The sequence below is a fragment of the Ceratotherium simum genome, chromosome 27 (genome assembly GCF_057802395.1).
Source record: "Ceratotherium simum simum isolate JZ-2026a chromosome 27, ASM5780239v1, whole genome shotgun sequence".
Classification (NCBI taxonomy): domain Eukaryota; kingdom Metazoa; phylum Chordata; class Mammalia; order Perissodactyla; family Rhinocerotidae; genus Ceratotherium; species Ceratotherium simum.
Genome location: NC_141926.1, coordinates 1,815,629 through 1,838,369, shown reverse-complemented (window position 1 = coordinate 1,838,369; position 22,741 = coordinate 1,815,629). Strand labels below are relative to the sequence as shown.

At 47.3% G+C, this 22,741-nt stretch overlaps 1 protein-coding gene across 4 annotated transcripts in view; it reads left to right on the top strand.

Annotated features, from left to right (window-relative positions):
- The window catches only part of ADARB1 (adenosine deaminase RNA specific B1), a 142,157-nt gene that overhangs the window by 112,298 nt on the left and 7,118 nt on the right, over nt 1-22,741 (top strand). For 2 of the 4 annotated variants that reach the window (XM_087417928.1, XM_087417929.1), the window contains exon 9: nt 5,909-6,090. The exons of the other annotated variants lie outside the window; for them this stretch is intronic. In XM_087417928.1, the coding sequence (XP_087274054.1) occupies nt 5,909-6,090 (182 nt within the window). The remainder of the gene's footprint in view (nt 1-5,908; nt 6,091-22,741) is intronic. 4 annotated transcript variants of the gene reach the window in all.

Here is a 22,741-nt window from a genome sequence, read left to right as displayed (position 1 = left end):
TGCTGTGGAGAAGGAGGAAACAGCTCACCCAGATGAGCCTTTGGGGACCAGCAATCTGTTTTATATAATCTTTTCTACAGATGAGAAAAATAGAGAAAGACCCCCTGCTCATTTTGTGGGATTACTGCCACCTTTATCCCCAAACCAGACAAAAACAGTGAAGGAAGACAGTGATGAGCCATCCTCAATTATGAAAACACAACACTCAACACCAAATCCAAGAGAGTTTTTTTAATAGTTTGATCAGGTCCTTCTAAATCTATAGCGGTAATGTAATTTTAATCAAAATCTCATCATTTTTCATTGCACTTGAAAATCTAATCCAAGCACTCAGATGAAAAGTATCAGTAGAAACCTGAGTGGCGATTGGTAGGAGGGCAGTGGCACAGAGGGCAAGTCTGGAAAGAGGCCGACGCTGTACGGTGCACCACGTGGGATTAGGTTTGCCTGTATTCAAGAGGAGACGTCAACTAGATGGATGTTCATTTCTCTCTCATGGAAAATTCAGTTCAAAAAACAGGTCATCCAGAGCTGCTCTGGTGGGTCCATGGTCACCCAAAACCCGGGTTCCATCTCCCTGCACCATCCAGGATGTTTCTTCTGTCCCCCAGGTCTCCACAGTGCCTGGAGATGGCCAGATCCCCAGGTGTCAGGTCTGAATCCCCAACAGCAGGAGGGCTAGGCAGGCGTGCCTCTCCGCCGGCTCAGTCGTGACAGGCAGCTGCGTGTCCTCGTCCAGACCCTGGGCGCAGGGCCGCCTCGCACTGTGAAGGGAGCTGGGGCTGGCCGGTCCGCATGTTGCCGTCTGGAATAGGATGGAGGCTTAGTTGCTCAGAAGAAGGGAAAGAACGTGGGGCCGCAGCTGGCAGTCTCTGCTGTGTGTGGGCTTCAGGCAGGAGCTGAGCTGGACGGCAGGCGGTCCTGGAATGATGGGCTGTCTGTAAGCCCTTGTCCACAGTGCACAGAAGCGCCTTCCCGAGAAGGGAGGGACCTGAACGTGAAAAGTGGTCCCTGCAGTTTTTGTGGCTTGCATTTAAGCAGGTTTCTTAAACTAGGCACAGAAAGCCCAAATTATGAAGAAAAACATGAATAAATTCGACTAAATTGAAATTTTAAAACCTATTTACCAAAACGCCCGTAGATTATAGTGGAAAGAAAAGCTACATACTAGGAAAAGAGATTCTGACTCATAACTACCAAACAGTGAGGACCCAGATTATAAAGCGAATTCCTACAGCCCAACACTGCAGAGGCATGGACTGGCAAGGTCTTTGCTGGGAGTGATTGAACGTTCTGTGTCTTGTTGAAATGGGTGACATGCACATCCACTCAGAACTCATGGCCGTGAGACCGTCCAACCATGCCTTTCCCTGTGTGCTAATTGTATGTCATCTCAAGGAAAAGGAAAGACAAGCCAGGAGGAAAGGAGCAAAGCCTGCTCCTAGAAGGGACGACGTAGGGGACAGCTCCCACGGCCTCCTCCCACCCTCAGCACTCCCACACCACGTGCTCTCCTTCTCTGCGACACCACGTGCTCTCCTTCTCTGCGACACCACAGTCGAGTCAGCGCGGACCTCACAGATGAAGGCTCAGTCCCTCACGACTTCCCCCACTTCAGACATCAGCTGCCCCTGTTGGGTGCCCAGAGTCCCCATACTTCTCTCTGACATGGCTGCAAGTCAGGGGTTCCCATGACCCCCTCCTCAGATTCAATAATCTACTAGCACAGCTCACAGAAGGCAGGAAAAACAGTTTACGTACATTTATCAGTTTATTATAAAGGATACAACCCAGGAAGAGCCAGATGGAAGAGATGCACGGGGAAGGTGCTGTGGGTGTGAAGCCTCCGTGCCCGCTCCGGACACGCCGCCCTCCCGGCATCGCATGTGTTCACCACCCCAAAAGCGCTGGAGCCCAGTGGGTTAGGGGTTATTACGCAGATTTCCATTATGTGGGCATGATTGAATCCTGGGTCGTTGGTGATGATCTCAATCCCCAGCCCCCTCTCTTCTCCCCAGGAGTGGGAGCGGGGTGGGGGGTGGGGCTGAAATTTCCAACCTCTGATTGCAGGGTTGGTTTCCCTGGCTAGCAGCCCGCCTCCTCCAAGAGTCACCTCATTAGCATAAACCAGGTGTGGGTGAAAGGGGTCTGTTGCCCAGTGTCATACCGGGAATGGCCGGATGTCCAGGAAAGCTGTGCTCTAGAAATAGCATCGATGGCCAGAGTGCTGCCCGTTGGCCGCAGTCCCCCTGCCCCTGCCCTGAGGGAATGAGCGGCCCTCCTAGAAGGCCGGTGGCGGTGTAGGGTGAGGCTGACCTGTGTCTTTTACAGGGGGACAGAGCCTCGTCCCACAGACTTTCCGGCCAGAGGGGCATGGGATGGGGGCAGGGACAGTGGGCAGGCTTAGGAGTGAGGGCCACAGGAGACTGGGGGTGGGGAGGGCGGTGCAGCACTGCAGCTAGGGTCACCAGGTCTGTCTGTCTGTCCGGTAGCAGTTTGGCGGTGAAAGCAGCCCCAGAAGGCTGCGTGGGGGACAGTGATGAGGGCGTGGCCCGAGTGGTGAGTTACGAGGGCGCTAGGCCGCGGGAGGAGTGAGGGTCTCAGTTCTGATGACCGTAGCCTCTGTGCTCAGCTGCATGGGGCTGTGGGAGGAAGCGGAGACCACCCACCTGAGGACAGGCATTTTGTTTATTCAGAGCTGCTATAGCAGGGGGTCCACCACCCTCGCTGTGTGGGCAGAGACTCAGAGACAGGCCAGAGGGGATAGCTCTGTGTGGGAAGGGGAGGCTCAGGGGTGCCCTGATGGAGGCTGTGGCCCAGCAAGGGGAGCTGGATCAGGGGTCATAGTATGACGTTGCTCAGAACCGTGTCATCTGAGAAATAACGGGTAAGGAAGATGAACGAGAAAGAGGCCTGGGCACCGAGCGCAGCCGGCCGAGAGAGCACACCTCAGCACCTGCATGGTTCTTTACAGTGTCGCCCAGCACACTTTCCTGGGCAGACTGCTGTGAACCCCTGCACCCTCCCCCTGGTCAGGGCCAGCCGGGGAGGTGGGACTGGACACTGGCCGCATCTGCGCCCGGGCATCCAGTCTCCGCAGAGGTTTACTTAGGGGGTGTTGGCTACATCAACACACAGCCCTTCTCATCACTAGTCATTTCCACTCCTGTGAAGTCCCGTCCTCACTGTTCCCTGTGTGGGTCACTGGCAGCAGCCCATCAGCAGAAGTGGCTGGTGTGCCACACCATTTCCCACCCACGGCCTCCGCAGAGCAATCATGGCTCCCAGAATTCTCTTACGAGGCATGGATCCAGAATTAACGACTCGTCACAAATTTGGGTTTCTGCAAGATCACTGTTTTGAAGTTTGCCCCAGGAGGCTGACTTCAGCTTAAAGATGGACTAGACCAGCAGACTGGCTTCTGAATTTGCATAAGAACGACGCCCTGCGGTTTCTGTAGGCACTGAATCATTTCACAATTTTTCTCCTAGGATAGGAAAACCTGTTTTCATTTTCTTTTGGGAGGGAGGGAGGAGCGTTGTGGGAATTGGAGGGTCTGTTCAGCACATAATTTATTAACCTGTGTGTGCCAGGTTCGTGGTGTAAGTGCTGGGATGGATCCGTGAATAAACAGACAAAGTCTCTCCTCGTGGGGCCTACATGCTGGTGGGGTCAGTCGGGGATGGATAATGAAAAATAGACCCATAAGTTATGTAGGAAGTTAGAACAGGAGGGGACTAGGGACTGGGGGGCACAGAGAGGGACTTTCTGCGGAGACAGAGCTGGGGGCACCGGGGCCAGGGGCTGTCTGGGGACCGTGTTCCAGGCTGAAGGGGCTGAGGGCAGAGGCTCCGGGGGAGCAGCCGGTAGCCCCATGGCCCGGGCATGGGGAGGGGAGTGGGGAGAGGTAGTAAGGGAGGAGGGCCCAGTCAGACAGGCTGGCCAGCCATTGGAATGATGGCTTTTTCTCTGGAGAAGACAGGGAACGTTGGAGGGTTTTGCAAAAGGAGTGACCTGGCCTGGCCTGTGTTTTCTCAGGGTCGCGTGGTGGCTGTCCAGGGATGGGCCCCTGAGGGCAGGGGCCATGGTCTCCTGGAGAGTGGCCATGAGGCAGGCAGGGAGGCAGTAGCAAGAAGAGCTCCTGGCTCTGCTCTGAAAGGAGGTCCCGCAGGTTTGCTGGCCGCTGGCTGGCGACAGGGAGCAAGGAGGCGAGTGTAAGTCCACGGGTTTGGCCTGAGCCACAGAGGACAGTGCTGGGTGGCCAGGAGTTTGGGCTGCGTACGTGTGGGTGCAGCCTGCTCTGCACCGCCCCATTTGCCAGCACTGGCCCACTGGGCACCGCCTTCCGCCCCCTTCCGCCCCCTTCCACAAGGGCCCGACACAAAAACGCTGTCGAGGTGGAGCTGGCGGCCAGTGCAGTGAGGGCGTAAGAGGAGGGGAGCTCTAGGGACGGAGCCTGGGCCTCACCCTCCGCATCCCACGGTCCTCTCCCAAGTCCTGCCAGCTCCCCAGACCTCAGCCCAGAGTGCTTCTAGAATCGGCCTCACCCTCTGTCCCTGCTTATGTCTGCCCTGCGCTGCTGCTGAGCAGGCTCCCCAGGCCTCCTACCTGTGGTCCCGTCCCTCCGCACCCTGGCTACACACTGACCGTTCACTGTCGACAGCACGGGCCTGGTCAGTCTCTCTCCTGCAAACACTTCCATTAAGTTAGGTGGTGCCGCTGCCCTTCAACAGGCCCTCGGCAGCTCCCTGCTGTGTCCTCTGAGGACACCCCTTCCCTGCCGGGCCCCAGGCTGCTCGCGCCGTCCTGCCTCTCCTCCTGGCCTTCCTCCCCGCCTGCCCACTGCACCCCCTCCTGGGGCTGGGCTGGGCCTCCCTCCCTCTGCCTCACAGCCCCTTCTGAGGCTGAGCTTCAGGGTTACCCTCAAGGAGCCTTCTAGAAGCTGATACCCCTCTCTTTCTTTTTCATGGAACCCTGCTTTCTCTCAAATTGATTTCACCTCAATTTATAATCCTTGATTCCACCTCAATTATAATCCTTGATTCACGTGTTTACCTCTTTACTGCATGTCCCCCGTCCAGACACCCCACTGGCTCTAGGAACGTGTGGGCCGTGTCTTCTTTGTCCCTGTGGCCTTAGCACCCAGCACTCTGGGTGCTCGGACGCGGACTCCCCAGGCTGTGAGGAGCATTTGTAGGACTCAGAAAGAGAGCAGTGGCCTAGTTGTGAGACCGTGTATGTGTTAGAGCTGAAATGAACCCTGGATGGTCAGCGATGGGAGAGATGAGCGTAATAAATGTCAGCTGAGCAGCTGAGTCACCTCCCACCCCTGTCCTGGTGCAGTCAAGGCATGGTCATGGCTGCCAGCCCCCGAGGGGCAGGTGTCGGGGTGGGCGAGTGTGCGGATCTGGCGGCGGGGAGCTTGCACCGCCTTCTGCGTGGTGTGGCTGAGGCGCTCGAGCTGATTCTCACCTCCACGTGGTAGACTGAGCTGGATGCAAGTTGTCGCCAAGGACGGGAAACACCACCAGTTCACTGTTTGCAAGGACGCCTTTAGAGCTGTCATTTTTATTAGAAGTAATAAAATATTTACTGTCCCTTTTGCTTTTGCTCACAAGAAACGTGGCTCGTTGATACCTTTTTAGAAGTAATCTTCAATAAATGTGTCATCATGGGAAACACAATGGCAAAGTTTGTCCCATAGCTTAAAATTTTTAAATAGATTTTTCTCTTTAAAATTCTAAACTGCTCATTCAGTTATTTTTAACTGCTCTCTGAGTTGGTTGACACTGTACAATATTAAGAGTACGTGAATGTAAGCAGGCCCCTTGGGTGCTGTGCCAGGTTGGCATTAAGTCCAAGATGGACACTCCTCCTCCACTGAAGGGCGTGTCCCCTCTGCCTCCAGGTGGAACGTGGTGGGCATCCAGGGATCCTTGCTCAGCATCTTTGTGGAGCCGATTTACTTCTCGAGCATCATCTTGGGAAGCCTCTATCACGGGGACCATCTCTCCAGGGCCATGTACCAGCGGATCTCCAACATCGAGGACCTGCCCCCTCTCTACACCCTCAACAAGCCTCTGCTCAGCGGCAAGTATCTCTGCGTGTACTTGCTCCATCTCTTTCAGGACCTTGTTCTGCTGTGTCCAGGTCTTACGCTTGAAGCACCATAGGGAAGCCACCTTGTGGCCGTCGGGAGTCTGGGCTGTTCTAAAAGGAGGAAAGGTGCTGTGTCAGGGCCTCTAAGGGCTCTTAAGTGAGCCCCTTGCAAGATTACTCTGTCTTACTGAAAGCCTTGCCATTCACAGAGAGATTGCAGCCCAGACTTGGCATCTCCGTGTTTTTATTTCACTCCTGTGAATATGCAAGTCCTGTCTCAGCGGCAGAGACTGAAAGTTACGCAGGCGTGGGCTGGGCCACCCGGGGTGTGTCGTCACAGTGGGGAGCTGCCAGCCACAGAGCAAGCCTGCTGCAGGCGGGTGCCAGCCCCACTCCTTGGAGGGTGCCCAGGCTCACTCTTAGGAGGTTGGTGCTGTAACTAAAATGTGCCCATGACAAGTAGACAACATCTCAGTGGTGTGATCGCATGTGCCTGTAACAAGTAGGTGACGTCTCAGGGGTGTGATTGTGTGCCTGTGACAAGTAGGTGACGTCTCAGGGGTGTGATCGCGTTTGCCTGTGACAAGTAGGCCACGTCTCGGGTGTTATCGCGTATGCCCGTGACAAATAGGGGACGTCTCAGTGGTGTGATTGTGTGTGCCTGTGACAAGTAGGGGACGTCTCGGTGTGATCGCGTGCCCATGACAGGTAGGGAACTTCTCAGTGGTGTGATCGCATGTGTCCGTGACAAGTACGGAACATCTCAGTGGTGTGATCGCGTGCCTGTGACAAGTAGGTGATGTCTCGGTGGTGTGATCACGTGTGCCCATGACAAGTAGGGAACATCTCAGTGGTGTGATCGCATGCCTGTGACAAGTAGGTGATGTCTCAGTGGTGTGATCGTGTGTGCCCGTGACAAGTAGGCCATGTCTCAGTGGTGTGATCTCGTGCCTGTGACAAGTAGGCCACGTCTCAGTGGTGTGATCTCGTGCCCGTAACAGGTAGGCCACGTCTCAGTGGTGTGATCGCATGTGCCTGTGACAAGTAGGCCACGTCTCGGGTGTGATCACGTGTGCCCATGACAAGTAGGCCACGTCTCAGGGGTGCGATCGCGTGTGCCTGTGACAAGTAGGCCACGTCTCAGGGGTGTGATCGCGTGTGCCTGTGACAAGTAGGCCACGTCTCAGGGATGTGGTCGTGTGTGCCCATGACAAGTAGGCCACGTCTCAGGGGTATGATCGCGTGTGCCTGTGACAGGTAGGCCACGTCTCAGGGGTGTGATAACGTGTGCCCGTGACAAGTAGGCCACGTCTCAGTGGTGTCTTGCACTTTCCGTGTATTCCCTTTGTTACTGGTTTGTTTGTTGTTTCTCTTTTAGAATTTCATGGCTGACAGTAAAAGGGAACAAGAGCTTTTGAATTCAAGGTTCCTAACTTCTCAGTTCAGCCTTATTTAAAAGGACACAGTTAAGGTATTTTTATCCTTTTGAAAATATCGTTCTACATACTTGTTTTAAGCTCAGAACTAAAACCGTAATCCTAGACTAAAGCGCGTGTCTCCTGGTGTGCGTGTGCTCTGCCTCGCCTTGTGGTGCTTGGCTACCAGCACGTCTTAACTGGGGAAAAGCAGTGTGGAATTTTACTTGAAAGCATGTCTCTTATAGCACATAAATTAAGCGGGAATGGGGAAAAACAGAAGTTGTTTTAGATCAAATTTTACAGCTCCCTAACCTTAACCAGTATTTTTTTTGTTTTAAAAATTGATAAAACTTGATGGTAAGTTGAAATTGTAGCATCCACATCTTTTGAACTTCCACTGGTAGATACAAAATAAGTGTATTTTGTTGTGTATCGGCTTATGAATTTCTCACGACTCAGAAAATAATTTTCTCTATTTTGTCTCTGTAGTCTACATTTGAGGGGAGAGTGCTTGTTTAATTTCAGTTGTCACTTGTCTTTTATATTCTTAGACACTGAAAACATTGATTGTGAAATACATGGCACATAGGAGATGCTCCAAAACAGTTGCTAATTAGTGCCTTGTTGAATAGTACTGTCTAAGCAATATCGCATCCTTAACTAAAATCTGAAAAGACAGGATCATTTTGTTAAAGGAATGTTCTAAGATATTGAAAGGGAAACTCACTTATAAAAGTCAAATTATTTTTATCCTATCATATGTATATGAAGTACATAGATAGCTGTAAAAAGATACTGAAAAATAGTGTTTGCAAGATAGACACCTTAAAGTGTCTATCTGTATATGGTTGTTAAAAATGTGAAGTATATAACAAAATAAAAGAATCTGCTCTTCATTCTCCTCTTCCTAATATCACCTCATCCCGAAAGCCTAAAGCACATAACCATGCGGTTTTGGCAGAGTGCCTGGCCGTGGCCATGCTGAGCCAACCAAGTGGCTGGTTGAGAGTCAGGGTTGGAGCTGGGAGGCTGGGCCCTGCGGTAGCTCCACGTCACTGGCAGCCTCTGGGCCTCGGTTTCTTCATCTGCCTAATGACAAGGACAGACTCGGTGCCCTGCATGGTCCTTCTGGACGAGTGTGTTAGAATCTATGAAATACAGGACTACCACTCAAGTTTCAGGAAGCAGAGCGTTTCTCAAGTGCTGAGCCAGTAGACAGCATCACTCTGGCATCACAGTCTATTTTGAAATGCAAATTATTTGAAATATCTTACTGTGGATTAATGCTTTATTTTGGAAACTGGTGTTTTATTGTCCTTCCTTCAAGAGAGTTCACATTGGCGCAACAGGTAGATTTGGAGAAGGCACTTTCAGACTAGGGCATTCCCGTGGGGTCAGCAGGTCACAGTGCAGCAGGACACAGGCGAGCCAGAGGACTGAGTGGAAGGGAGGTGTGGATGCCTCTCCCGCAGTGGACCAACCCAAAGTCAGGCTGCCTGGAGCATTGAAATCTAAGGGAAATACTACGGTGGGTGTTATTACAGACGAAAGGAATCAAATGGGAGAAATCTGGCAGAGACAGTGTTGATGTCTTAATAGATTTGGGAGATCACAGTCCTTTAAAATAGGCCTCCAGGCAAAGCCCTCAAAACTTTCTTAAAACAGAGGTCTTACATTTAACAAGTGACCCCGACGGTGGAGCGGCAGGACATTTGGGTGTTTCCTTCTGGTCCTCCTGCTGTGCATGCGTCGTGCGTGTGTGTTTGCATTTATTACAGTTCACGCCACATTTGTGTTAATTACGGTTCACCTCATGTTTATCACGGGTCGTCCCTGTGTTAGAGAGAGCTGGGGTGTCCTAAGGGAGGAACAAAAATGGACATGGATGGGGGGCCAGCCCGGTGGCGCAAGCAGTTAAGTGCGCGTGCTCCGTTGCGGCAGCCTGGGGTTCGCCGGTTCAGATCCCGGGCGCGCACCGACGCACCGCTTGTCAAGCCATGCTGTGGCTGCGTCCCATATAAAGTGGAGGAAGATGGACATGGATGTTGACCCAGGGCCGGTCTTCCTCGGGAAAAAGAGGAGGATTGGCAGATGTTAGCTCAGGGCCAATCCTCCTCCTCAAAAAAAAAAAAATGGACATGGATGCAGCACAGAGAATGACTGAATTGATTTAAAATAAGGTAATCTGAAACTAAAGCAAATCAAGATAGACTTTAATAAAAGATTTAGCGATGGGCTCTTATTTTTAATGCTGTCAAGGTTAAAATGAGAAGAGTTTCATTTTCACTTCAGCATAAACTGTGTGTTTTACTTTAAGGAAGAATCTCTTGGTGGCCAGCTGGGAGCTTTTGCCACAAGTGTTCCTGTGACACCTCCCTGGCACTGGGAAGGGGAGCCTTTCGAGCTCTGTCCCATCCTCTTTCCAGATGAGTTTCAGAGTCGGCACCTCAGGGTTCAGAACAAGTCCAGCTTTGATTCAGGTCCACTGGCCCTGGAGTCGGAGTCTCTTGATGGCCCAGGTCGCTGTCAGGTGCCCCAAGAGAACTCAGGGAGAAAGACGGGGTGCTCACCTGTCCCTATGCCCTGGCTCCCGGGCCTTGGGATGCAGGCTGCCCTGGGGTGAGACCCCCACTCTGTGGGTGGTACTGCCACAGTGTTGTCACAAGATGCTAACCACAGGTGGCATCTGGGGAGCAAATCCTGATGAATCCAGGCTGAGTTTGGGGAGGGATCTGCGGGAAGATAGTACAGGAATCAGGGGAGACGGGCGGTAAGGGGGTGCCACTGGCATGTACGCCCCTGCCCATAGCCATGTGACTATTGATAATAGTTGGTAAAAAAGCTGGCTTTGGTGTCGGGATAGCAAGGCCTTAAATGAGAGAGAGAATATAAATATGAATGAGGATGAGAGTGTGTGTGTGTGTATTTTCCAGGTAAGACTAGGCATCGGGGCCGTGGGGTACAGTCGTTTTTGTCCTGCCCAGTGTCTGAAGAGGGAGTGACCATGCCGTGTCCTTCTGGAGCAGAATGTCCACCTTGGCCGAGAGGACTGGATTTGACCCAGTGTACAAAGGTGTCTTCCTTTCACCTCCCATACTTTCTGCCCGTTACACCTTCTGACTGTTTTTCCTCCTCTTTCTTTTGTGGCATTGACTAAATTGTCTTTTTCCCTTTTCCTCACGGATGGTTTGGGAGTCCTAAATCTTACTGCTGTTTTACCCAGTAGTTTCCTTTAATTTTCAAGCAAATATATTTAAACCACTTGAAAAAAAATTTAAGTACGAAGAATTAATCAGTGTTTGTAAAGATCCCCACCCAAGAAAATCTGAAACCTCAGGCTGGTTTTTACTCTTTCTTTCTACTCTCATCCTTTGGATTCTGACATCATGGTGAGTTTTAGCCACTCTTTCAAAAAGCCCTTCCTAATAAGTCCCTCAGCCGGGTTATCAACAGTGGTTTAGACAGAAGCACAAGGGCTTCCAGTTTCTCCTCTCCTCACTGCCTTCCGTGTTCCGTGGCCTGCTCTCTCTCATGCCACATTCGGATTTATTTTTCATTTTGCTGGAATATGTCCTGAATTTGGAGGACAGAGTAGAGTTGTTTGTTGGTTGGATTTTGGGGAAGAAGCCTGCGTGCGTGGCGCTCTGCGTCTCGACGCTGCCAGCGCACGTCCAGCTCTGGTCTCTCCCTCAGGCTCCAGTCGCCCTCCGTCGTCTCCTGCCATCAGAGCCACCTCGGTTTTCTTTCCTTTCCAGGGACCCCCTTTTTGTTTTCCAACTGGTAGCATTTATCGCTTTCCCTTAAAATTTGGAAATTTCAACAGCAGAAGCCCAAGTGTGTGGCTAGTTTTTCTTTTTTGCTGCTTATTACTGGGAACTTTGGTCTGGATAGTTGAGTCGTCAGGTCAGAGATTTTCTTCAGTTTTATCTTTTGTTGTTGCATTTTCTCCAGCCTCTCTGGAGTTCTGAGCAGAGCTCATAGGTGTTGGTCCAGTGTCTCTCCTGTTTCACAGTGTCTTTGTCTGCCATGCTTTCTAAGGGAGCCCCTAGTTTGCTCTGTCACGGCCATGCCGTGGGGATTCTGCTCTCAGGGACGAGACTTCGTGGGAAGTAGAGTGTCGTGACCGTGACATCAGCACCCCCGTGGAGGCTGGCACCCAGGACCCACCTGGCGCGTGCCACAGCTGTTCCCTCATACTTGCCTTCTTGTTGCTCTGGATCTTCCATTCTGGGAGAATGTTTCATTTGGGCTTCCACGTCTCCAGTTAGGGTTTCAGTTCTCCTTTTGTGTCCAAGGAGAAAAACTTTCTGGTGACCAGAACTGTCTAGAAAAGAGTTTCCCAAGAAGAATTGAGTGCCCCTGCCTGGAAGGCAGTGTTCCAGTTGGAGCAGATAGGCAGTGCCTGTTATGGACGTGGTGACAAGGGTTCTGGTGTGAGGGATTGACCCAAATGACCTTAAAGTGTCTTCTAAACTTAAGATCCTCTGGAATGTGGTTTACCTGTTGTTTTTTAAAATCTCCTTGTGTGAGTGTCTTTCATGGACAATGCAGTTACCTATTTTATTGATGACACCTTTGAGGATTTTTCAAAAATAATAGTTGTTATATACTTCATTGAGTATTATCTTCAGATCATGCCCTGGGGCGTATACGTACTCCTTCCAGTCACTGAACCAAGTTCTTTATTTGCCTCCATTCTTGAATCCTCCCCAACTCTGGGTGTGTCACCCCCTTACAGGTGGAACCAGCTGAGCTGCAGGCACTGCAGGGCTCACAGAAGGTCACTGTGCTGTTCCATAGCACACATAAACCTTGAACAGGGTCTCACCGTGCCTCCTACAGGGACGTGAGCCCTGTGTGTCTCTCCTGGGGTCTGCTGCCCAGAGTGGGTGGGACTGGTCGGCTTACTGTCTGTGATGGCCCAGCCCTGCCCCACCCGGGTATCCTTCCCCCTCCTGCCTCCAAAGTTAGAATTCCCTCCTCTTGTTCCCCTGGGGCGTGTTAGCGGGGTGGGGACTTGACATCAAATACACCCAGTCCTGTGTTGTCTTCGGGAATGCCAAGCCCAGGTGAGAGTCCTTCTCGATTCCCTGCTTCCAAGTTATGTGGGCGCTCCTCCAGGCCAGGTCACCAGCAGCACGCACATCACCTTCTGGACCAGAGCACTCAGGTTCCTTCCCAAAGTTGGTGTTTTTAAACCCCAGGTTCTCGTCTAAGAGAGGAGTCTTGATTGGCTTGAGGTTCTCTGTGCAAGGCCCATGGCGCCCTCTTGGGGTCCGTGAAGGAGCAGGACGAGGTAAGTCTGAGCCAGCAGGTGGCCCTGAGAGCCGAGAGAGTCCCTGCTGCTTTATCCTTGCAGGTGCAAGGCGGGGCTCCGAGGCCTGTGCCGCCCTCGCTGTCAGGTGCCGTGCTCTGGGCTCACGCACACTGTAGCCCCTACCCCCGCCCTTGTTCATCTGCAGAGGAAAGGCCACACTTTCCTGGTCAGTGAACCAATGACTAATAGCTTCTGTACCAGGAACCCCTGGTAACCCTAAATATCTGGTACTGATCATTATGTATATAATTCATTAATGATGAGGAACCACAGAAATGTCTTTAAGAGGGAAGTAAGAAGAAATACCCGTGTCAGCTCAGTTTTCTGCCATCTTTACTTTCATCAGTTATTAAGCCAATTCACAGTTTCTCTGCATTTTTGCTCTAAAAGTTCTGATTCAGCACACTTGATTTACAACAGCAGAGGGACTCGCATTACCAGCCAGGTTGTTCCTGCTTTTATCGGGTTCTGCATCACGGCCTGTGAGTGACTCATTACCCTAGTTCTCGCTTTGCAGCCCCGGAAAGATAAGGTCCTCGGTGGTGTCAGCCCCACAGCAGTGTGGGCCCCGGGGACTCACAGAATTGTGCTCTCGTGATCATTTGGGGGCTTTCTGTCCCAGAAAGAGCAGATGGTTAGTTTGGAACCTCAAGCTAGCTATTTTATTTTTGCTTTATTTTCTCTATTTTTGCTAAAGATGGCACTTTATTTAGCTTAAAATATAAAAAATATTTGTACTATTAGGATCTTGTTTTTTCAGCTAGTTAATTGACCATTTCTAGTTTTAATGCAAAATGTTGCAATTCTGAAGTGTAAGTACCATTCAACAGTAATCCTTTATTTGACTTTGTTGTAGAGAAGTAATAGGATTGCAAAGGAAGAGAACACAATATACGCGTTACCATTTACTCATGAAAGACTCAATCCCACTGTGGTCAGACATTCCCCACCAATTGTGCCTAAACAGATCCCCTCCCTCCACCCCCAGAACCCATCCCTGACTCTGTCTTCTTGAAAGATGGTGGCCTTGAATAAGCTCAGTGACAGCTCAGTAACCTGCGTGCCACGCGGGTGCCGGAAGTAGAGCAGATGTAACAGCCACCGAAGACCCAAACACCCTGAGAAAACCATGCCGATGGAGAAGCGCCAGAGCGTAAGGTAAGAAGTGCCCTGGCAGCAGTGAATTAATAAAACGAAGAAATGGTGATACCAGAAATACGTTGAACTCCTAACAATGCCGTGGTGTCCCATGACCTCTTGCCACCTGGGGAGAGGCCAGTGCTTCCTGTGCAGGGGTCTCGCCCATTGTGAGGCTGGCTTAGCCCTGTGTGTGGTTAGGGCCCCCTGACTGTCCAACAGCCAGGCACGGACCAGGCAGGACCTCTGGAGTCTTTGTCTAGAAGGGGAAGTGAGTGCTGGCTGGATGTGGCTTTCCCTCCAGGCTCTCCCAAAATCGGATGCACATCCAAGAAACAGGCATAAGAAACCATACCAGCTACCTGTGTTAATCCACCAAGATTTTTATTCTCAAACATGAATGAACAACCGTTATCAAATGTTTGAGGGAAATAAATAGCACAAAAGAGAATGACCTATATGAGAAAATAAAGCAACTGAGAGAAAATAAAAATACAGAGAACAGAAGAGGATATAAATAATAAACTTTATTAATATGTGTAGAGTATTTAGTAAGTGCAGAAGTCAAATACTGATTTGAAGGTCTGGAAAATATTCATTCAACAAATATCATTTGAGTGTGTAGTAGGAACTGTTCTGGGTGTTGGGATGTGGAGTGAACAGAACAAATTCCCCACCCCCCCCACCCCACCGTGGAGCTCACGTTCTCATGAGGGTAGGGGGAGGTAAGTCAAACACATTTCAAATAACTCAGAGCAGATAGGCAGAAGATATGAGAAAGGAGTTGACAGGTGTGGAACGTTAATCCAAAAGGCCCGGTGTCTATCTAGTAGCATTTCAGAAAGAGAAAATAGAGAGGAAGAAATAAGAGAAGAAAATTTCTCTGTAGTGAAGAAAACCATGAGTACTGAAATTGGAAGGAAACCCTGAGTACTGAGCAGCATTAATTTTTTAAAAATCTATTTCTAGCATATCATTATGAAATTTCAGAACACCAAAGATAAAGAGAAGATGCTAAAAGCTTCCGCGCTAACTCCAGTAAGTATCAGATTTATGTAACACTCATCAGGGACTCTGGAAGCCAGAACTGAGTGATGAAGTGACGTCCCAGTGCTGAGAAGAAAATATCTTTATTGTAGAGCCTTCCTATGGACATTTACTTACATTTCTCTTTGGCAAATACCTAGGAGTGGAAAGGCTGGTTTATAAGATAGGTGCGTGTTGAACTTTTTGAAACACTGTCATACTTTGCGAAGTGGCTGTGCCATTTTACATCCGCACCAGCAGTGTGTGCGAGTTCCAGTCTTGCACGTCCTGCCAACACTTGGTGTGTGCAGTGGGTTAGATGTTCTGACAGTGTGGAGTGATGTTCCCTTGTGGGTTAATGTGCATTTCCCTGATGACTAATGAAGTCGAGCATCTTTTCATGTGCTAATTTGCCGTCCGTTATGTCTTCTTCAATAAATTCTTCAAAACTTTTGCACATTTCATATTGAGTTGATTTCTTACTACTGAGTGTGAGAGTTACTTATATGTTCTGTATACAAGTCCTTTATCAGATCTATGATTTGAAAATGTTCGTCTTTTCATTCTCTTAACTGTCTTTCAGAAACCAAATAATTTTAATTTTGATAAAAATCCTATTTATCAATTTTTCATTGATGGATCATGCTTTTGATACTATATCTAAGAAACATTTGCCCAAGTCAATGTCTCAAAGATTTTCTCCCATATTGTATTCTTAGAAATTTTACAGTTTCAGTTTTTACATTTAGGACTATATTCTATTTTGAGTTAATATTTGTATAGGATGTGAGGTATAAATTGAAGTTCATTTTTTAACATATATCCAGTTGATTCAGCACATTTGTTGAAAAGGGCCTCTTTTCTCCACTGAATTGCTTTTGCACCTTAGTCAAAAATCATTTTGCATATATATGCACAGGTTTGTGTGTCTGGATGCCAGTATCACACTGTCGTGATTACTGTAGTTTTAGTGTAAGTTTTGCCATCAGGTGGAGTTAGTTCTCCAGCTTTGTACGTTCTTTCTCAAAGGCTCCTTAGGTCCTTTTTGCATTTCCATAACAATTTTATAGTCAGCTTATCAATTTCTATGTAAAAGTCTGCTTGGATTTTTACTGAGATTGCATTGAATATGTAGATCAATTTGGGGAGAACCAACATCTTAAGTATTTTGAGTCTTCTAACTGATGAACACCGTATGTCTCTCCATTTATTGAGCTCTCCTTTCCTTTCTCTCAGCAGTGCTTTGTGGTTTTCAGTGGATACACCTTACACATCTTTTGTCATATTTATCTCCACGTGATTCATATTTTGATGCTATTTTAGATGTTGTACTTCCATTTCAGTTTCCAATTGTTCGTTGCTGTTATGTGGAGATACTAGTCCCAGAGCTTTTTTATAGAGTTCATTGAAGTTTTTTATAGTTGATCCTGTTGTTTATGTTTTATTTCTTCCTTTACAGTCCAGATGCCTTTGGTTTCTATTTTCCCTCATTGTACCCGGACAGGCCCTCCAACACAATATTGAGTAGAAGTGGTGAGAGCAAACAGCCTTGGCTTGTGTGTGATCTTAGGAAAAAGCTTTCAGTCTTTCATCATTAGGTATGATGTTACCTGTAGTTTTTTTCATAGATGCCTTTATCAGTTTAAGAAAGTTTCCTTCTATTCCTAGTTTGATAAGGGTTTTTAATCAGGAATGAATGTTGGATTTTATCAGATGCTCTTTTCTGCCTTATTGAGATGATCATTTGGTTCTTTTTTTTAGTGTGTTAATATGGTGACATTGATTGATTGATTTAAATATTAAACCAACCTTGCATTCGTGGGACAAACCTTATATGGTCATTGTGTATTATTCTTTTTATATATTGTTGGATTCGACTTGCTAAAACTTGGTTTAGAATTTTTACATCTATGGTATACTGCTCTGTAGAGAGATTGGTCTGTAGTTTTCTTTTAATGTCTTTATCAGGTTTTGGTGTCAGGGTAATGCTTGCCTCATAAAATGAGTTGAGAAACATTTTTCCTCTTCAGTTTTCTGGAGGAATTTGTTTAGATTTGATATCAGTTTTTCTTTAAATATTTGGTAGAATTCACCAGTGAAGCCATCTGAGCCTAAAGTTTTCTTTGTGAGAAGTTATCTACAAATTCAATTTCTATAATAAATATAGGACTATTCATATTTCCTATTTTTTTCTTGAGTGAGCTTTGGTAATTTATGTTTTTCAGAGAATGTATCCATTTCATCTAAGTTGTCAAATTTACTGGCATAAACGTGTTCATGACATTCCTTTATTATCCTTTTAATATCTGTGGGATCTCTAGTGATGTCACCTCTTTTTCATTCCTTATATTGGTGGTTAGTGTCTTCTCTATTTTTTCCTCATCAGTCTAGCTAAAGGTTTATCAATTTTATTGATTTTTCTCTAAAAACCAACTTTTGGTTTCATTGATTTTTATTTTTCTGTTTTTTTCTGTTTTATATTTTAATAATTTCTACTCTAATTATTATTTTATTTTTTCTGCTTGCTTTATGTTTCAATTGCTCTTCTTTTTCTAGTTTTTTAAGCTGCTAACTGGAGGTCATTGTTTTGAGACCTTGCTTTACTGCTTTCACAGCATTTCACAAATTTTGATGTTATCATTTTCACTCACTTTGAAATACTTTGTCCCATGGGTTATTTAGAAGTCTGCTATTTAGTTTCAAACTATTAGGAGATTTTACAGAGATCTTTCTGTTGTTGATTTCTATTTAGTTTGACTTTATGACTTGAATCTTTTTAAATTTTTTGATACTTGTTTTATGGACCAGAATAAAATCTTTGTAAATGTTTCATGGAAACTTAAACAGAATGTGTATCTGCTCTCACTGGGTAGAGTATTGTATGAATGTCAGTTAGGCCAAGTTTGATTAGTTGTGTTGTGCATATCTTTATGTCCTTACTGATCTTCTACTTTATCCGTCAATTATTGAGGAAGGAATATTGAAAGTCTCTTGACTATAATTGTACTTTTGTCTGTTTCTCGTTTCAGTTTTTTCATGTTTTACTTCACAAATTTTGCAGCTCTGTGATTGGGTGCATAAAAATGTAGGATTGTGGGCTTCTCTTAATAAATTGGACTCCTTTATCATTATAAAATGACCTTCTTTATGTCTGGTAATATTCTTCATTTTGAAATCTGCTTTGTCTGACATTACCATAGCCTCTCCAACTTTCTTTTTATTAGTAGTAGCATAGTACATCTTTTTCCATCCTTTTATTGTAAACTATTTTATATTATTTTGTATTGAAAATATGTTTCTTCTAGGCAGCATATGTTTGGATCTTGCTCTTCCCTCCACCCCAATTAACAATCTCTGCCTTTTCTTGGGGTGCTTAGACCATTTACGTTTATTGTGATGATTGATGTATTTAGGTTTAATTCTATGATCTTGGTACTTATTTTCTGTTTGTTCTATATGTTGTTTGTTCCCTTTTCCTCTTTTTCTTCTTTTGCACTGAGCATGTTTTATGATTCCATTTTAACTCCTTTACTTTTTTAGCTATAACTTTTTGTTTTGTTAATTTAGGGTTTGTTTTGTTGTTTCGGGGTTTATAGTATACATCCTTAACTTATCACAATCTGCCTTCAAGTGACACTATACGACATCATGTACAGTATAAGAACCTGACAACAGTACACTTCCCTCCCCTCTCCTGGCCTTTGTGGTACTGTTGTCATACACTTAACTTTTGCGTATGTTAAAAAAATCCCACACTACACTATTATTTTTGTTTCAACAGTCAATTCACTTTTAAAGAGATATACCATTCCTGGTGCTTTTCATTCCTAGTAGTGCAAGTCTTGTGATGATGAACTCTTTCAGCTTTGGTATGTCCAAAAAAGTCTTTATTTTGCATTTATTTTTGAAATATATTTTCGCAGGGCACATGTATTTTTGCTGGAATGGCCGAGTTTTCTTCTCTTTTCAGCACTTTGAAGATGCTGCTCTGCTGCCATCCTCTTGGCATTGTTTCCAATAAGAAGTCTCCTGTCATCCTTATCTTCGTTCTCTGTGTGTGATGTGTCTTTTTTTCTCTGGCTGTGCTAAGATTTTCTCTTTATACTGGTGTTGAGCAATTTGTTATGATGTGCTTTGGGGTAGTTTTCTTCACATTCCTTGTACTTGGGCTTCATTGAGATTCTTAGATCTGTGGATTTATTGATTTCATCATATTTGGAAATTTCATTCATTTTTTTTCCAAAATATTTTTTCTGCCCTCCCCGCCCCCACCAGGAGCCCCAGTTACACATATATCAGGCTGCTTAAAGTGGTCTACCGGCTTGCTGATCTTCTGGGATTTTTTTTCAATCTTTTTTTTCTCTGCGTTTCATTTTGGATAGTTTCTGTCACTGTGTCTTTAGGTTCACTAATCTTCTACAGTTTCTATTCTGTGGTTAATCCCATCCACAGTACTTTTCATCTTAGACATTGTAGTTTTCATCTCCAGAAATTTGTATCTAAACTTATATATCTTTTTGTATCTTTGTGTCTGTATGTTCTGTGTGAGTGTTGGCACGTTCCCTCTAATCCTTTCAGGCAGTCGTCCCTGGGCCTCAAGTGATGTGTGTGCTCTGATCAGGCCTCTGCTTGTCTTCAGGGCTCCCTCTGTGCCCCTCTCTCGCCTCTGCTGCTCTGTCCTGTGAACTCGGGCCACTTTGGTTTCCCTGTACTTCAATTCAAAGAGTCTGCCAGGCTTGGCCTGGGCTCCCCTCCACACATTGCTGCCTAGAAACCTCAAGGCAGCTGTCTGGGGCACTCGTGGGACTCACCTCCTGTTTCCGTCTCTCAGGAATGGCTATCCTTCGTCACTTGATGTCCAGGGTCTTGAAGACTGGTGTTTCATGTATTTTGTCTGGTTTTATGGTTTTTTTTAGGCAGGAGGGTAAATCCAGTAGCTGTAACTCCATCTTACCCAGAAGCGGAAGTCTGAACTTATTTTTAAATTGCAATAACACATAGAATGCCCATCCTTGAACACTGGTCCTTTCTGTTTTACCCTCCAAGATAAACTGCTTTTACAACATACACCTGACTGTACACCTGGTCATCCAAACTAGCTAGTTTTATAGGATTCACGTTGGTTGAAAGCTAGGTTAACCTCTCCATGTCGTAGTCGGATTCCCTGGGATGCAGACTGAGGTGGGATTTAAGGTGCTTTACTTGGGAAGTGTGCTCAGGGCAGCAGAGTAGATGACAGGGAAGTGAGGTGGGGAAGATCTGAAAGGAAAGGTTAGTTCAGCCGCAGCCGCTTCAGGACAAGGGCAGAAGGTGTGTCTGCTCAGCAGGCAGGACGAGCTGCAGGGAGAGACTGCCCGCGAGTGTCTGTGGAGGGCCGCTCCTCCCCCGAGAAGCTGACCCCTGCACCTCAGGCTCCGTCATCCTGCCCTTTACGTTCTGGTTCCTCACCTGAGGTGTGATGTTTCGTCCAGGCTGATGTGTGGGAGGCTGGTCTGCCCAGCCATGCAGCAGTGGCCACGGGAGGGGAGGGCCTGGCAGCAGGGACGTGACTGGAGAGGAGTGTGGGGGCTGTGTGACACACCAGAACTGGGTGTCTGCCACCCACCCGTCACTGCCTGCTGTGATGAGATGGCGGAGTGAGGGACCCATGCCGTGGAGATTCACAACCACGTGATGGAGAAAGTGTGACCAGAACGCCGGATTGGAGCCCTTCAGTGCCCGTTCTTTGGGGAAGAACAGCCACTGGCGGCAGGATTCCCACAGAGTCTCAGGCAGCCATACTCCTCTGCGCTTATTCATCTGCTCTCCTCCAAAAAGTGTTTTCACGTGTATCATCTTGTTTATGTCAACAATATCAGAATTTAATGAAGGTTTAAAGCCTTCTAAAGAAATATTACAGCCATCTCTTTCCAATTCTTTTTGTTTTTGGGAAATGGAGTTGTAGGTGGGCTGCACCTCTCACTCCAGTGGCCCCCGAGTCCGGCTCCCTTGGGAGGTGGTTAATCTGCTCAGCTCTGCCTGCTCTGGTGGGGTCAGTTAGATGCTCCTTGTTGCTGTGTCATTATTGAACAGACACAGTTTTATCAAAATGAGGTGACACCTAGAGAAAAAGGAGAGACTTTGTCTCGGAGGTTCTAAGAACTCAATTTTTTTTTTTTTTTTTTTTTTTTTTTTGCTGAGGAGGATTCGCCCTGAGCTAACATCTGTTGCCAGTCTTTCTCTTTTTTGTATGTGAGCCATCGTCACAGCATGGCCACTGATAGATGAGCGGTGTAGGTCTGCACCCAGGAACTGAACCTGGGCTACCAAAGCAGAGTGCACTCCACTAAGCCACCGGGGCTGGCCCAAGAATTCAGTTTTTAAAGGACAAAATTTAACCTAGAAGTTGTGAATATTATCTTTTTACCCAGACCCTTTAAAACTTATCCTTACAAATTGAAGAAGAAAAACATTCTCTGTACATCAGGGACATTACGTGAACAGCATTAGAGCATCATGTGGCCTCCTGGTTCACGAGAACTTTCCTAGCTGTGCTTTTATCAAAGTGCGCTAGGCACTGGGAGACATCCGCCCAGTGGGATTTCTCTTTAGGAAGGCAGTGTTGTTGAATGGGTTTGTGCTTTCAGTTTGCTTTTCCTGCTTTTTAAGTGATTTCTTGAACTAAGTGGTAAATAAGTTTGCTGATTGGTTCATTATTCCCTCCTCCTTACCAGACACCTAGTGGTGGGTTTGTTTTATGGTTTTCTGTGACATTTTCACATTAAGTAGAAAAACTCTTTTAGCCAACTCAGCCTGGTTTGTCTGGTGCTTTCAATGCTTATGTGCAACACTGAGCACACGCACACCCAGCTGTTCTCCCCCTAGTGTATGTCCATCAGAAGTACGTACACGTGTCACCAAGACACACGATCAGAAATGTACCTGTGCACGCTCCTCAAGAGAGCCAAGTACTAGAAAAAGCAACAAGTGAGGAAGCATCTGTGGTGTGTTCCCACCGTGGGATCCTGTGTAGCCGTGAGAGGGGCTGGCCGCCATGCTGTGTGAGATGTGGGTGAATCTCACACGCGTGATCTCTACTGAAAGAAGCCCGACACAGAGGGATCCCTGTATACACACAGCCCCACTTACCTCAAGTCCAGAGCGGGCAGCACAGGTCAGTGATGCTGGAGGGCAGCGTAGTGGCTCCGTGGGGCAGGGCAGTGACTATGGAGGCAGGGGGCCTCCAGGCCCAGAGGCTCTGCTCATGGACCAGATGCCGGCTATGGGTGTGCGCACTCTGAAAAGTCATCAAGCTGTACACTTACCATTTGTTTTGCTTCAGTTAAGACACTTAAGTAAAGTAAAGTAGTTAAATGCTCACATCTTAGAAGGAACAAACGATTCAGCAGTTTAATGCAAAAGGCAGAAACCTTTCCTCAGAATCAGGTCTCGTGTATTAAGAATGACCTCCAGGTTTCCAGGCTCTCGGCTGGATAGATGGAAGGACCCTGGGTTGAGACTGAGGTTGGCGACGCTGGAGGAGGGCAGGCAGGGGAGGGTAGGTGGCGTGAACCAGCACTGATGGCCAGTGTTGCTTGTGAGACACTAGATTCCTGTGGCCATTGGGTGGCCATTTGAGAGGATGAGTCTGCACTTAGGGGAGAGGTCTGGCTGGAGGCAAAGTGTTGGAAGCGCATGTCTTTGCAAATGTTAGCAGGTCAGTCCTGTGACCTGAGGGACAGTGGGGCGGTCTGTACCTTCTGCT